Source organism: Dendronephthya gigantea, unplaced genomic scaffold, assembly GCF_004324835.1.
Source record: "Dendronephthya gigantea isolate DGI-Jeju-01 unplaced genomic scaffold, DenGig_1.0 000053F, whole genome shotgun sequence".
Lineage (NCBI taxonomy): Eukaryota > Metazoa > Cnidaria > Anthozoa > Malacalcyonacea > Nephtheidae > Dendronephthya > Dendronephthya gigantea.
In genome coordinates, this window is record NW_021163063.1 from 1,486,743 (window position 1) to 1,504,247 (window position 17,505).

The window sequence follows — 17,505 nt, forward strand, 5'->3', positions numbered from 1 at the left end:
ACACTGTTAGCCATCCTAAAATCAAATGCTCGCTCAATCACCACCACATTGAACTCGGTTTTCTAAAAAATACAGTCTAATCTCCCATCTTTTATACTCCGTAAAAAAATTTATGTTCCTTGAACGATTATCACACTCGTATTATTCTATACGAATAGTTTCGTGTATCCTCAAGACCTCAATTCAAAGCTGCGCGGATTTAGAAAAATAGTATCCTTGTAAAATAATCTGCAGTTCTTTCATTTTACAGAACTCGAATTCCTAACTTCCAGAACCAGAAGAGCCATTATTGTTTGAAGGATAATTAGATCAGATTTCGAATTTAACGGCAAAACGGTTTCTGCCGGTCTGCGTGTGAATTCACCATCATTGAATTGACTAATTTGTGTAAGTAATTTGACGGTAGGTCAACTTATCCACGAATGGCTTACTAATTTTTTAGCGGTGTTTAATCTCCAGCGCACCTATTCGTCGTCAGAGGAAGCGCTGTCGTCGGTGATATGAATCTTTTCGAGTCTTGTCTGGCCACGATGGCTCCACTGTCTATATCTGGCCAAATCTTTCCGTGTCACTATGCCTACAACCTGGCAACGGAACGTTTAAGATACTCAAGTTTTTGAGCCGGTATATATAAAAACTCTCAAACACATTTTAAGTCGGTTTTCCACTAGCGATATTTTTCGTGGGAAGCGACATTTTACTTTTGTTCCAGACCTTTCAACTGCAACCATCTGGAACACATTGCTCAAATACAAAGGAATAAAGTCGCTTCGCGCGAAAAATATCGCTCGTGGAGAACCGGCTTTAGACGGTTCTGAATCGACAGACCAATCGCTAAGCGCTTTTCGAAGGTCTGGGGACGAGAATAATAGAATAATTTCAACTCACCTGATTGTGATGATCAACAACAATAAGATGACGTAATCCAATAGCACGAAACAGGTGAAAAACGCGGGAAATGGATGATTCCTGTTGAAGTATCAAAAGTATCAAGGCATTGCTACCGGGATCAACCTTCCTCAATGTCAGTTGATCATTGCAGTGCTGTAAGTCTGACTGATTACTGTTGCTACTAATACTAGCCTAACTAGTCTAATATTTACTGCTTTGCAATGTTTTATTCAGTGTTTCACTTTCAACCTTCCTCATTGCAGTACTGCTAGTCTGACTGAGTGCTGATTGTTGCTACTAATACCAGCCTGACTAGTCCAGTACTTACTGCTTTGCAAAGTTTTACTCAGTGTTTCACTTTCAACCTTCCTCAATGTCAGTTGATCATTGCAGTACTACTAGACTGTCCTAGAAAATTACATACCTCATGGACAGTGTACGGCATGACATTCATAAATGGTTGAAGATCCAAACAGCATTCTCGCTCCAATGGGGAAACACGAATTGTCTAAAACAAACGAGATATTTAGACTCACTAAAGTTGTATGGTCACCTGTAATGTATGCATTAAAAACATTATAAGCATAAGATATATTGCTTACTCTAACGGGCTGAAATCTAGGATAGGCATCTCTGAAATCTTTCATTGTCAACTGATGTTTAGCAGGTTCTTTTCCTCTTTCGAAAAATACCTTTGGAAAAGACAGGAAAATTTTAACTTACTTCTAAACTACAGGAGGAAACCTAAACTAAACTAACTTTATTTATACTGGATAGCTCTATCAGTTCTAAACTGTTCTTCCTAGAGGTCCAGTAAGGATCATCTCTTATTGATCCAGTGTTACTACAGGAGGAAACCTAAACTGAACTACCTTCATTCACATGCACAAAAGATTTCTGTAACTCCATTCCAACAGGAAAATCCTACTCAACAATCGCATAGCAATAAAACGGCGAGTTCACCTTGTGTTTTAAAAGGACAATGAGCTGCGATCTTAAAATCGTACCCCGGAATGCACCAAACGTTCCCTCCGACATTTCGTTCTGCGAAAAAGAAAACAAAGCAATAGCGCTTTCATACAAAGCAATCATTTCACATAATACATTGTTATAGCCAAGCGTAGCTCAGTCTATACACATGAATTACTTTTCACTGTCGTATATACCTCTGGCAGTGGATCTACCACAGGAAAGCCATTGTGAGTTGTCGTTTTAAGAAGTTCGATAACGCGACCGACCTGAATAACAGAGAAGGTTTGTTACGACAACTTGCGAAAAATACGAAATGCTTGAAGAGGCCCTTTACAATTGCTATTTTTCCGCGATTTTAGATGTGATTTTGATGGATGTGAACGAGCGGATAAGTTACTGATGGTCAAATAAGAGCTCTAAAACAATACAGCATTCATAGCTATTCGCTCGTTCACATCTATCAAATGAAGAAAATCGCCGTGTAAACAGGGTATAAAAAATAATGGCAACTTACATTTTCTACTAAATTCATACAACAAACAGGTTTGTTCATGATATTTCTAAAGAAATAATGAGAATTGTGATGGTCTATAATTGGTGTTCTAAATTTGGTTATTCCAATTATATGTTTATTACTTTAAAGAGTATTGCTCGATGAAACACTACTTCATGTAATGTTCAATGATTCCAACTTTGATCATTGGCACTGAAATGCGGTTATCTGCAATAACGCATGTCCCATACCTGGGATATTGTTGAAGAGAGCTCTTACCTGGCATTGAGGCCCTCGACCATTTGTGGTGGGTCCCAGCCCAAAATTGGAGCGCGACTTAAGCGAATGTGGATATCGTAAAGACCCTAAAATCATGAGGTGGTGTGAGTCCTGATTTTTCGATATGGTTAATCTGGGAGGTTGAAAAGCAAGACGGGATAGTGGGTTGATGAAATGGATCGCGTAGGAGTAAAGAAAATTGAGAAAGAACATTTCCAATTTACATGGACCTACCCTGTCCCTCTATGACGAGACCCTAGGGGGTAATAGGGACATTGGGAGATAATCATGTACCTCGTTAAATAAGTCACCTATCCACTTCGCTACCATAATAACCAACATCATTGGCAAACCATACGTGATGTTTCTCGTTGCCTCCATTAAAATAACTGTCAAACTTATCGTCATACGAACAACTCCGCCTGCAAACAACAACAATAACTACGATAAATAAATATGGATAAGAATAGACAATTATGATGGACAAACATGGATAATTCGGAATAATAATGATAGTAATGGTTAATAATGATTAATAGTGGACAATTATGGATAATAATAAATATTGATCATACGGAATAACAACGAATAATAATGGTTAGCAATGGATACTAATGGATAAAGACAGCAATGAGTCTGTTTTATTTCTTTGTGAATACACGTATCCCCCAATATCCCTCTCGGCCAATAAATGTTGTGTAATTTTCACCCAGTTTTCATCAGTGAATTTTTTTACCCAGAAAGGCAGCGGCTCCAACAACAGCATAAAGACAAGTGTCGCGGACTAATGTATTGGGAAGGAACGTTGAGAGCCCCACAGCAAAGAGTCTCCCCCAGGCAGCTCCTGTTAAGATGCAGGGTACGAAAAGGCCGCTGGGAACGAATGAACCGTACGTCCATGTCGCCAGCAGAAAGTAGACTGGGAAGAATAGAGCCAATACTTGAAACGTATAAGTCGCTGCAAAGCAAATATGAAGTGTTCTTACATACATAGTTACGATTCAATTCTAAACTGTTCTTCCTAGAGGTCCAGTAAGAATCATCTCTTATTGATCTAGTGCTACTACAGGAAACCTAAACTAAACTAACTTTATCTATACTGGATAGCTCTATCAGTTCTAAATTGTTCTTCCTAGAGGCCCAGTAAGGATCATCTCTTATTGATCCAGTGTTACTACAGGAGAAACCTAAACTAAACTAACTTTATTTATACTGGATAGCTCTATCAGTTCTAAACTGTTCTTCCTAGAGGTCCAGTAAGGATCATCTCTTATTGATCCAGTGTTACTACAGGAGAAACCTAAACTAAACTAACTTTATTTATACTGGATAGCTCTGTCAGTTTTAAACTGTTCTTCCTAGAGGTCCAGTAAGGATCATCTCTTATTGATCTAGTGTTACTACAGGAGGAAACCTAAACTAAACTAACTTTATCTATACTGGATAGCTCTATCAGTTCTAAACTGTTCTTCCTAGAGGCCCAGTAAGGATCATCTCTTATTGATCCAGTGTTACTACAGGAGAAACTTAAACTAAACTAACTTTATTTATACTGGATAGCTCTATCAGTTCTAAACTGTTCTTCCTAGAGGTCCAGTAAGGATCATCTCTTATTGATCCAGTGTTACTACAGGAGAAACCTAAACTAAACTAACTTTATTTATACTGGATAGCTCTATCAGTTCTAAACTGTTCTTCCTAGAGGTCCAGTAAGGATCATCTCTTATTGATCCAGTGTTACTACAGGAGAAACCTAAACTAAACTAACTTTATTTATACTGGATAGCTCTATCAGTTCTAAACTATTCTTCTCACCTTGTGTTGTATGGAACAAACTTTTTATTGACTGCTCAGGTGTCCTGAACGCAAGAGTTCCCATCAAACTGTATTCACCATCTTTACAAAAAAACTTTAAAACAAAACAAAACAAAACATTGTAAAATCTACGTACAGCTGTACATGGCATGGTTGGCATATATTCATTAAAAGCCACTGTATTTACCTGCAATGGTTGGGATATGTTGTTGACACCGATTGGTTGGCAAACGTCGTAATAATAAATTAAATTGAACATAGTGCAAGTCGTGATGGCAGCAATCACGATAGCTTCAAGGACTCGTTTCCAAGCGGATTTGATGTATCTGAAATGAAAGTTAGTTTGTTTAAATATTGCTGCATGGTGTTGTGTTTTTCAAATGTGATTGGTTCATTCGTAGTCACATGACTTTAAATAAATGCAATGTTTCCCGCCAGAGAACAAGTGAAAAATTGTTGCCCACTTCTTGTCATAACAAAGTAAAGTGGGCTTTCTTTGAAATGAAATTGTTGGGTAAAATGTATGTTTTTGTTCCTATATAACTATATGTACACTAACTACCTCGGGAAATAGTGAGTTTTGCTTTCCCTCGAGCTTCAATGTTTCCCTCCAATTCGTCTCGGGAAACATTCAGACTCTTGGGAAAACAAAACTCACTATTTCCCTCGGGAGCATACATTAAATGTATGATAAATGAAGTGTTGATATATAACATTTATAGTACGCGCGTGCTGATTGGTCGAGAAGCGTGTTTCTGTATAGGAACACGGGAATTTTCCCGCCGAACTTGACAAGCGAAGCGATGTAATGAGAATTTGTAATTGAATCGAATCATAATATTTGTACAAAATCTTTTTATTGAGTTATATTATAAAAGAAATAGAAAACATTTTTTCCTGTGTTTCTATACAGTTATAGAAACACTTGTGGGAGTTTGGGAGAACTCGAAATAATGTGGAAAAACTCGCCCTACGGGCTCGTTTTCCCACTGATTATTTCTCGTTCTCCCAAACTCCCACGCGTGTTTCTATAACTGTATAGAAACACGGAAAATGTTTTCTGTTTCTTAATTGTGTTTATAGGCACGAAGTACACGCGCCTGAAATCACGGCTGAAATGACTTACAGTATGATATTTCACGCAGTGGCGTAGCCAGCCTGACGATTTTGTCCCGCTATGTAAATTTCGAGTTATTATAATTATTCAAGTCTTTAGAAATCTATTGTTTTCACAGTCAGTGAACACAAAAATATTAACATAGCGGGACAAATCGGCAGGCTGGCTACGCTACTGATTTCACGGCAAAAAATCGCAAATAGTTTTGAAGTGCAACAACCGCTGTTTACCTGATTCTGAAAACTGTTAACTTCTGATTAATAAAATTAAACAAGGCTCCGAGTAATCCTCCTAAAAGAAAGCTACAGCTAAATCAAGTGCCTGAGGTCATCGCGAATACCCTGCTTCTGCAAGGTTGGGGAAACATAACGAACAGAAAATAAACACATAGTCATATACGTTCTTATTTAAGGTTCTACTCAAGCGAAATGTGTTACACAGTTACTTAATAACCTTCCACCACAAACTTTTACTTCTGGGGCCGGTTGTATCAAGCCCGTTTAGCTTAAACGGTGGTTAAGTTCAAAATAGAAAGCACGTCTATCGTTTACTCAACAGCAAACTATATGTTTTTAACCTTAATACAAGATACTGTTTACAACTATATATTAGTGTAATATTCAAGTTCACTCATTCAAGAGAGATGTAAGAGCGTTATTTAATTTTGACTTATCCACCGTTTAAGCTAAACGGGCTTGATACAACCGGCCCCAGGGGACTACGACCTTTATCTTCCTGTTCCGTGGCCCCTGTAACTGAGCTGTTACGTCCTACAGTAGAAGACATTACATTCGAAAGAAAACCATACCTATTAGCCCCATGATCAATAAAAAAGGCATTTCGTAAACAGAATACTGAATATCCTATAAAGACAAGAACGGTGCAAGTTTAGTGTAACTTCACATGCAACTTCAGATAAAGATAATGTTTACTACAACACTACAAGCGCATTTTTTTCATCGCGAGGAAGTGAAATTTCAAACGGTACTCACGGAGAAAGATCCAAAGTTGATCAGACCAGGATACGACAGCTCTCCGCTGTGACCGTGATATATTGAGAGCAGCCAATTCAGACTGAATGTTGAAATAACCGAGGCGAAAAAAATACGCCAAGTCAAAGATTGATTCCAAAAACTAGCGCCTTCTTCCAAACTGAACAGGACACCGCCTGGCGAAGGACGAAAAGTAAGCGGGCATTAGATTCACATATATAAACAACATTTGATGCAGTCAGTTATCAGTGATAAGTGTTCACCCTCACCCCCCAATCTCCTCCCATCTCCTGCCCCCCCCCATCCCGCCTTTCCCCGTCCTCCAAAGTTATCATTCCAGTGTACTTAGAGGTCAGTGCAATAACCAGTCTTACCCACAGGTGCCCCAAATGCGGCAGACACACCAGCAGCCGCGCCGCCAGACACGAAATCTCGTTTCTCGTGATCCGTGCGAAAACGATCAAAAAGTTTGAAATCCCTTCGAAATAAGATGGAGCGGCCCTGTGATATCCCAGCGGCCAGAACAGCGCCAGAGTGAATCATGGGTCCTTCCTTACCGACCGCAAGACCCCGGCTACTGCAAAGATTACACCCACAGCTTTGATAACCAGAGTCTAAAGAGAACGTATTCAATATTATTACAAAGACAGTTGTATTATACTGAAAACTAAAACACTCCATTGAAGCAGAGATATGTTGATTTCAACATGCTCTTTGGCAGAAAGAAAATTTCATAGTTTTTTATACATGTAGTTAGCCATTTTTAGTTGATGTGACAAAATTACCTTTAAACGAACAACATGAGGAATTTTTACACCATTCAGGAAACATTTTATAACTGGGATACCACTACCAGCAGCAACAGGCTAAAAAAAGCACAATAGATAAGTGTTTCTTCTTGAACATGTGTGGTAAACATTTACCAGTTACCCCTGTTCACCCTCCCTCTCGCCCCTCATTACATCTAACATGTTTGGGGACTATGTTCACGTGCACACTACCCTCCTTCCCTCTCCATCCCTCACTATCTATCATGTTTGGGGGCCATGTTCACTTCACCCTCTTTTCCCCCTCGCCCCTCACGATCTATCATGTTTGGGGACTATGTTCACCTTACCCTCCTTCCCTCTCCATCCCTCACTATCTATGATGTTTGGGGGCCATGTTCACCTCACCTCTCCATATGAGACCAAAACTGCTGCAAATCCTACCATCGCAATATCTATGGCGATCCACAGACAAAATGGAATCAGAATTTTGACATCTTCTGAAATGTACTTTTCCAAATCTTCACAGAATATCAAGGATGAAACAAAAACGATACTCACATATCACACGATATTTCTATTTATAAGGACCTTGTATGGTGATTAAATATTCTTAGAATTTGATATTTTGCATGGTGAACTTATAACTTAAATAATCAATTTGTAGGAACACTGTGCATGTGTATATTTATAAGCAGTTTATTAAACCAGAAGGTGTTAATTTCCACAAATTGATTATTAATATAAGTGTAAAAAACATGACCATTCATACAGATTGTATTTCCACTACCATTTGACAAGGATACAATCGTGCAGGCAGTTATATTTCCATTTTGCAAGTTCCTCAATACAGATATCGATAAAAACCGCAACCAAAGCAGTCATGATTCCAACCAGAAACATCACAACCCATCTCGACAGACCAGTTGTAATATGTTCCTGAGAATACAAAATTGATTAGTATAAATTTGAAATTTATTTTCCTCTTTTTACAAAATATTAAGGTGATATTTCAAACTACTCTCCTGATGTAGGCTCTTAGGTCAAAACATTGAGTGTTTTAGTCTATTTTAGGCAGTTGTTATATGCCACATTTGATGAGAATATCAAAAAACAATTTAACATTTGTCTCCTGTGATAATAACAACTAAATCATCCACCTTAGGTGTGCTGGCTTTATACTCTTCAACATAAAGCTGGTTCTCAGGGACTTCATAATCCAGACTCTAAAAAAACCAAATTGATGCCACTCAATTATGCTGTAAAAATACACCCTATAAACTTTATTTGACTGTGTATAAATTATGATCACATCCAAATCTTTAGTTTAGGATTGTTTTGCAAGTTTCTGAATGGAAGACAGAGAGATTTCAATATAAAAAACCTGTTGCGATACTGAAACAGAAACAAAAATTCCTCACATTCATATAATATCAATGATTAGTCAGGGTATAAAGACTTTAAATATTTCGGAACAGCCAATCTAGGAAACAAAATATATTTACACTGACCTCATATTTTGAAAAAACTGTTTGTAGTCGACCTGGTTTTACTTTTCTTTGTTTTGTTGTTGAACTGGTGGATCCCATTGATCCAGACATGAACGCAACCTTTCAAAAAGAAATCTCAAAGTCAACTATGGCTAAAACAACATTACAAAGGGGTACGGGTGCTTCAAGAAATGGTGAAAAGAAGGTCGCATATTTATTGAGCGACCCTTTAGACTTAGAGTAACATAATGTTGCGTATAACTGCGCTAGCACACTGCCAGTCAAAATGAAAGAGACAAAAGGCTATTAAAAAATCTTGGTCTATTAAAAAAATCTTGGTAAGGAATCTCCATGCTGAATGGTATTGGGCTTGAGGTGAGGTCATATTATATGATTTGAATTTAGAGGCACATATTGTCAATATTTGAATTTATCATAAAATAACATTTATATTAGACATTGATCATATCAATGATTAACATAATCACGATCTTTTAATTGACCAAGATAACAAGAGATTTACTCAAAATGTAATGTCGACAGCACGCGATATTCTTACATCTCTGCTGTTACGCAGTAAGGAAGAATTCTCCGAAGTCATGTCTTTTAGCATTCTGTAGGACCGTGACATCTATTAAACATGTTCCCCTTCCAATCTAACTTCTTAACTTGATCCGGAAGATGTGGAATATGAAACTTATCCATCCAGTCACGAGGTTTTTAAACGCTTCCGTAAGCAATTCCCATCCACGTTGAGGTATTATAGTATCAAAAAAAGTGTCACTAACCACAAAAATAACCACGGCGTGCGTAAACGCAAACAACAAGGCCAGTGGGCTCAGAAAGTGATTATGGCTGACAATATGGAGGAGCCTGATATCAGTGATATGCAAATGAACAACGAAATGGACGTAAATGAAGTATGCAAATTTTATTGTATAAAGCAATTTATATGTAAATTCTTGAGGTATAGGAACGTGTGTATTTCATTATTTAATAGGTGCCATTAAGAAGACGATACAAAGAGAAATCGAAGGCTAAGGATCCAAGATATAGACGAAGGTTTGACCTTCGTAACGCAAAAAGCCTCCAGACAAAGGTAGGGGATTATTCATTTTATTGTGAAAAATAATAGAGCCGTCAATTCAGTATTACAGTTGTATGTTGTTCATGATTACTAGCATTTATTACATTTAAGATTCAAGATTGGTATGAATTGACCAAGTGTCCAACAGTGGCATTAACATGGTTAAATGGGGAGATATATTATTCAGGTAAAGTATATTTTGTTTTATACTAGAATATAAAATTATATTCTAGCACTGTCATTGTATTAACAATTATCAAGAGACTCGTGAATGTAGGCAATATATATATATATAGCCAGCACAACTAGTTTAAAGCTATAGCAGCTAATTTTAAAGTGACCATGTAAAGTCAGAGTTGAGTTTTTTAAAAAATAGACCAATTCCTGCTCCTCTATCTGGTAAATTTGTGATTATTAATATAATATAATTGAATAACTAATATTGATTATATGTAGTATAGTTTTATTAACACATTTGGATTAAGCCCTGATGCACCCTACTTTGAATTTTACTTTTTTTAATCCCAGATCCTTTTATTCATCATAGGGAGGGGGAATGTAACCACAAGGTGCTACATAGTCTCATGTTGTACTCCTTCTGGCTAGATAGTATATATAGTACTATAGTCACAGAATGTAAACATGTTTATGTATATGTTACATAGCTGCTTCTCTGCACCTTTAATGTTAGCATGAACGGTTGTCAAAACTGTCACCTGCTCCAACTGCATGTCAGCTGGTTTTTATAATATTAGTGTATATGTTTCACTTATTTTTAGGGCCTCGTGAGTTAAGGGAATTTGCTGAAAACCCTGCTGTGAAACAGGCATTTGTTGCAGCCATATTTGCTTCCCACTCAGTTGGACCAAACAGTTCTTCAACAGGTATGTACTGTCCACCAAGCTGCTCATATGCCACAATAAATGATCAATGAAATGATTTATTGCACTGTAAGTTAATGAACATTGCTATTCTGTGCAAATTAATGACCTTCAATAGGCAATGAATATTAGGTGCACTCTTTACCTATAATCGTAACATTTTAAATTGGTCTAAATTAGTGTAATAAATAAATAAGCCTAAATATTTATAATTTGACATTTGGACCCCAGTTATGTTACATGTGACTGTCAATTTTGTTATTGGTATTATTATAAATAGTATCTATTTTACAATAGAAAATTATGAACATATGAATGTGAAAGTCAAGATACCAAAAGACTGGAAACAATTGAATGCTCATGGAAAAAGAAAGCTAGTAATTTCCCTAGTTACCAATAATGGTAATGGTGATCATCTTTAAGTGTAATACCAGAATGATACATACAATAATAAATGCATGAATTAATCATTATCAACAAACAGTTATTCTAGTTTTAAAAATTATTAAGGAACCAAACAACCACATTGGGGCGATGAGGATCACAAACCAGAATGGTGGCCATCAAGTTTATTGTTTCGTGATCCAAGCAATGGCAGAAACAGGCCTACCGTGGATATGTTGGAGAGGATCATTGCTGCACATTTGGCAAGCACAATGCATTTGTTGATGATGATAGTGATGATGGTGATGACAATGATGGTGATGATGTTGATGGGTAATTTAGGTGGTGATGTAAATATAGATGGTGGTGAAGATCTGAGTGATGATGCTAGAGATTTGGGTAGAGATGATGCAAACTGGGGACATTGGTGAAAATGAAGATGGTGATGATGATGGTGTAAATATGGATAGAATGGTAAAAATTTAGCAGTGATGCTAGAAATTTGGGTAGGGATGAGAGTGATGATGCTGGTAATAAGGTTGGTGATGAACAGGATTTGAGTCATGATGAAGAGGTAGTTCTGATGCGGAAATTGTTGCTATATGTCCCACAACCTGTTTCCCATAATTCCACTCGGCTACGAAAAAGCCAGGACTACAGACAAAGTATGAGTGATCATGGTGCAGAAAGAGCATTTGCTGCATTAGTTGTAAGAACTGCATTCGATTGAAAATACAGACAATATTTTAAGCAATGGATGACATATAGTACCTTGATTTAAGTACTGCATTTTCTAATTAGGCCTTGAGATATCGTGAGCCTTTTTAAATTTCTTTTATCAAGGAAAATTTGTCACCAAACTCGGCGAACTTGGAGAGAGTAATGCATTTCATTGGAGATGTGTGTGCAGATCAGGACTGGGCGTTACTCAAGAACCTTAGCGAGACAATGGAGGAACTGGTTCAATTTTCTCCGCTACGTACAAAGTCGAAGCCATCTGTTTGTCATGTGACTATTCCAGATATTGAGATCAGGTACGTGAATTTGTTTTACTTATATTCAGTTATGCTGTGCTGTTCTATTTGGGGCCTTTTGATGTTGCGTTGCGTTGTGTTATTGCATGTTTTGTGGGGTTTTATACAGGTAGAGTCTCTAAAAATTGAAAAAAAGAATTTTTTCACGGCAGCAAAAGAGTGTCGTCGTGAATAGCAGATATGGCAAAACATTCCATTTTTAGTTTTAGGCATTAAATGTCTTTAAAAGCAGTTTCAAAGTCAAGAGATAGTGCGTTACTTATGTGTTGTGAGTTAAACTATATATATACGTGAGCAGAAAATATTTCTTCACCAAAATCTTATTTACGTCTGCAAAAAGGTTCCGTCGAAAAAGTGCTGTTGTGATACCATTTTCGCTATTCATGTCGGAATTGCTGCTGTTGAATAAATTTTAAAATCTGCATCTTACTGTTTTTGTTGCATTTTGTTCTGTAAAATTGTTGAAATCTGTTTCCAAACAGTGTTAGATGCCAAGTTCCGGATGATATGCTCCGCTCAGGTTGGGAACCATTAGGGGTTTGTGGAGATGGGAATTGTCTGTTTCGGTCAGTGTCAGTATCTATAAGTGATAACCAGTCTGAGTCTCTACATCAATGGTTAAAACTCTGGTGTATCGTCCATGGCTGTGTAAATGAGCACTTTTACATCAAGCAGGTACAGTGTAACTGTGGTTTAACTGGTTTTGGCAGCTGTATACCAACCATTTTGAAACATTAACAGAGTGAAAAGCTTGCTTTCATTTATGAATATGGTATACAGTATTATTAAAAAATGAAATATTGTATCAATTTGATCATTTTTACTCAATTTTATACCTCAGTTTCTTGCCGATGCAGATCGCGTTGATGGCTTTCTGTCATTAATAACAGATGATGATGTATATGGCGGTTTGAAAGATAACATGACTATGAATGATAGAGTTAGTTATGTTTATATGCGTGAGATAATGAAAACCTCTGTGGATGGTCGTTACTCTGGTAAGTTGCAGTAGTAAGGTTTTTAATATGCAACCGAGTTTGTTTAACGTGGAACACATACTAACTTGTACCACATTGTATCATTTCCTGGGAAAATTTAAAAACAATTTCCGACTGGCTCAGCGGAGGCAATTATGTTGAAAGCGTTCAGATAATATGGTGTTATGGTTTTTTATTATAATAATAGGATATCTCCAAATTGTGCTTTTGGCTGGCTTACTTAAAACCACCATTTGCCAGCATTGCTCTGCGCCAGGATATGAACTCTATAACACAGAGATATGTCCTCCAAATGGGTCGACCGAATCAATTCATCTGCTCTGGTGCCAGCTATCTGGTGGAACGATTAATCACATTGTTCCGATGTTGAGATGTGAAACTGACGAACGTAAGAAATTTATATAATTAATGTTGTTTATATGCTGTAAGCTAAAATTGTTCCATTTCAGTTGTGTTGTTATCATCTATCAGACTACGTTCACACGGGACCGGAAGAATTCATGACCGTGCTCGAATTCGTCCGGTTTCATCGTGTGAACACGTAGAACCGGTTAAATTTTCATCCTTTTTCACCGTGTGAACACCTGAACTGGACGAATTCGAGCACGGTCTCGAATTCATCCGGTCCCGTATGAAGGTAGCCTCAGCGTATCACTGCAATTGGGATTCTTAAAACATTTATCAACACTTTAATTGAGGTATAATTGTGACTGTTAGTGCCCCTTTAGTCATGTTTGATAGCCAAGCTTCTGTATAGTTTTTTATATACTTCCAAAATGGTTATATAATAGACTTTGCTTTCAATGGAACTTTAACGTGTCTTACCCACATATTTCATTATTTTGCAGATATAAATACCTTTTCCGAGAATTTTAAAACAGCTTGTGCAGCGACAATGAAATGCCAATTCGCACATAACCTAGACAGTGCTGCTGACGAGAGATGGATTTTGTGTGAACAGTGCTTGTTCTGGTATCATGAAAGCTGTGTATACCATATTACAAAGAGGAGTTTGCCAGCACATTGGTTCTGCGGTTGTATGAAACAACCAGAATGTATTTGGTACTACATATGTTTATGTCGCCATCTTTTTCGCCCTTTTGTGCCTGTACCTTTTTTTAGACTGTCATTGGTCGGAATGAAGTATGAGCAACCGCAAAAAATTGCTCTTGACAAGATGTACAAAATATAATACATACTGTAATTTTTTTAATTTTATAGGGCTAACGATTTTGATGAACCAACGAAGCTTCGACGATTCTTTGTTCGTTCCTCTAATTCCGAATTGAAGGTAATTTTTTTATTTCATTAAAATACTTGTGAAAGTTCTAACTTTCTAACATTTGACAGTGATAATTGGTAGAAACTAAAATGACTGAAACAAAAATGGTAAAATAGATTAGTTTAAAAAGAAGTTTTAAAAATACAAATGTTAGGAGACTATACTGTATCTTCCTTCATCAGTTTTATCAAATTGTTCGAAATCTTGTATTCTTATTTGAATCAACCGTATTTGTTAACTTTTCTTGTCACGGTTTCTCTGTGGCTATATAAGTCAAATGATTCTGACACAGAAGTCATAAAAACTCAACAAAATTACCACTTTTAAAAAATTTCCTTCAGTTGTTCTTGCGTAGTCTGGCGAAAAAAGAGGTGAAGAGTAGGAGAGTGACATTATTTATTCAAAGTTTGGCTGGTAATACGAATGCTGATAATCTTTTGAAACAAAATACTGGTTTGGGAATATTTAGAGATGTAAATACCGTAAGTATAAATGTTTCTTTGATTTTAAATTATAAGTTAGTATTTCGTTTACAGTAACCTAATATTTGAATATAGCACTACGCAGTTTCAAATATAGAACTGAAACTACTATAATAATTCAGTGTGTAGAAACTAGTATGTTTTATATATGCTCTCGCCTCTTATATTGCACAGTATACCTCAGTGTCTAGTCAGTATACCATATTGTTTGAACAGATATTACTGAATATACTTTTTTTTAAATTTTAAAACTTTAGAAAGATTATGTAAAGAGATTTGTTAAAACAAGTATCGAAAATGATGACAATATGCTTCTGGAGGAAATTATTCTCCTGGAACAGCGCGAGCAGTATATTTTGAAGTGTGTGTACCAGAGGTATAAGCAACAGATTGTGATTGTGCGTTTTTGCAATTCCAATGGCACGCTTTTGCTAACGGTGTACATTTTGTCTATCCAGGTTGTTATTTGGATCATGGCTAAAGCCGGAAATATAAGCAGAGCATTGGCGGAAAGGTTTTTTTTTGAATACTTCTCACACAATAAAATTGATTGAGTTGGAATTCTTAGAATTCGCTCATTGTTTATGTATAGTATGCGACTGGGTACTAACGCCATCGTCAATAAACACGAATATGGTTATAAATTTGAATAAGGTTAATTAAATTTGCGTTTTATGGAATGAACTAACGTCTATTAATTATGACCGTTCCAATAATGTTCACATGTATGAAATATGCTTTGTAAATAAAACGATTATATAGTAGGACTTTACGGGTTTTTTATAAATCATCATAAGTGCATGCGATAATCTTTATATCATTCATTCTAACGTTGGCGAAAATCTCCTATGATGAAATTAAACACTGAGGAGGCAAGTACTAAAATTACAATGGTTCCTGGTAGGTTACATGTAATAACATGTAAAACAGGTTCAATTCCTGTCAGCCATGAAAATACGTTGCACGATATATATTAGGAAGGTTCACGCGATAAAAATGGCAAAAGCAATTTATTGAGTTAAACTATCATGTCAAAAATTTTGTCAACATAACAACGTTTCTTTCTTTTACAAAAGTTTAAGTCAGAAATATCATACACCTGCAAAGGCTGAGATGGTTGATGTCTATAATCTTATATAACCATGCCTTGGTTATCATGTCAAAAATTTTGTCAACATAACCACGTTTCTTCTTTTTACAAAAGTTTAAGTCAGAAATATCATACACCTGCAAAGGCTGCGATGGTTGATGTCTATAATCTTATATAACCATGCCGTGGTTATCATGTCAAAAATTTTGTCAACATAACCACGTTTCTTCTTTTTACAAAAGTTTAAGTCAGAAATATCATACACCTGCAAAGGCTGCGATGGTTGATGTCTATAATCTTATATAACCATGCCGTGGTTATCATGTCAAAAATTTTGTCAACATAACCACGTTTCTTCTTTTTACAAAAGTTTAAGTCAGAAATATCATACACCTGCAAAGGCTGCGATGGTTGATGTCTATAATCTTATATAACCATGCCGTGGTTATCATGTCAAAAATTTTGTCAACATAACCACGTTTCTTCTTTTTACAAAAGTTTAAGTCAGAAATATCATACACCTGCAAAGGCTGCGATGGTTGATGTCTATAATCTTATATAACCATGCCTTGGTTATCATGTCAAAAATTTTGTCAACATAACCACGTTTCTTCTTTTTACAAAAGTTTAAGTCAGAAATATCATACACCTGCAAAGGCTGCGATGGTTGATGTCTATAATCTTATATAACCATGCCGTGGTTATCATGTCAAAAATTTTGTCAACATAACCACGTTTCTTCTTTTTACAAAAGTTTAAGTCAGAAATATCATACACCTGCAAAGGCTGCGATGGTTGATGTCTATAATCTTATATAACCATGCCGTGGTTATCATGTCAAAAATTTTGTCAACATAACCACGTTTCTTCTTTTTACAAAAGTTTAAGTCAGAAATATCATACACCTGCAAAGGCTGCGATGGTTGATGTCTATAATCTTATATAACCATGCCGTGGTTATCATGTCAAAAATTTTGTCAACATAACCACGTTTCTTCTTTTTACAAAAGTTTAAGTCAGAAATATCATACACCTGCAAAGGCTGCGATGGTTGATGTCTATAATCTTATATAACCATGCCGTGGTTATCATGTCAAAAATTTTGTCAACATAACCACGTTCTTCTTTTTACAAAAGTTTAAGTCAGAAATATCATACACCTGCAAAGGCTGCGATGGTTGATGTCTATAATCTTATATAACCATGCCTTGGTTATCATGTCAAAAATTTTGTCAACATAACCACGTTTCTTCTTTTTACAAAAGTTTAAGTCAGAAATATCATACACCTGCAAAGGATGCGATGGTTGATGTCTATAATCTTATATAACCATGCCTTGGTTATCATGTCAAAAATTTTGTCAACATAACCACGTTTCTTCTTTTTACAAAAGTTTAAGTCAGAAATATCATACACCTGCAAAGGCTGCGATGGTTGAGTCTATATCTTAT

At 36.3% G+C, this 17,505-nt stretch overlaps 2 protein-coding genes and 1 pseudogene across 2 annotated transcripts; 2 read left to right on the top strand and 1 right to left on the bottom strand.

Moving 5' to 3' along the window:
* Nucleotides 1-70: 70 nt before the first annotated feature.
* Nucleotides 71-9,564, bottom strand: LOC114529164 (annotated as a pseudogene).
* A 103-nt stretch (nt 9,565-9,667) lies between these two features.
* On the top strand, nt 9,668-11,599 carry LOC114529055. Its single transcript, XM_028550779.1, has 6 exons — nt 9,668-9,736; nt 9,817-9,915; nt 10,015-10,090; nt 10,683-10,787; nt 11,082-11,186; nt 11,295-11,599. Exons 1-6 carry the CDS (start codon nt 9,668-9,670, stop codon nt 11,597-11,599), a joined length of 759 nt encoding a protein of 252 aa, XP_028406580.1.
* A 528-nt stretch (nt 11,600-12,127) lies between these two features.
* LOC114529056 lies at nt 12,128-15,340 on the top strand (the record flags this gene model as incomplete). The annotated part of the gene is made up of 8 exons (XM_028550780.1): nt 12,128-12,202; nt 12,685-12,877; nt 13,044-13,200; nt 13,388-13,588; nt 14,049-14,262; nt 14,422-14,491; nt 14,824-14,964; nt 15,222-15,340. Coding segments are annotated over exons 2-8 (1,070 nt in total), but the record flags the coding sequence as incomplete, so codon positions are not given.
* Between the last annotated feature and the right edge of the window lie 2,165 nt (nt 15,341-17,505).

Coding starts and splice junctions, on each gene's coding strand:
- LOC114529055 (XM_028550779.1), top strand. CDS start 9,668: ATGGCTGACAATATGGAGGAGCCTGATATCAGTGATATGCAAATGAAC. Junction 9,737..9,816: donor ACGAAATGGACGTAAATGAA/GTATGCAAATTT, acceptor ATTATTTAATAG/GTGCCATTAAGAAGACGATA. Junction 10,091..10,682: donor TGGGGAGATATATTATTCAG/GTAAAGTATATT, acceptor ACTTATTTTTAG/GGCCTCGTGAGTTAAGGGAA.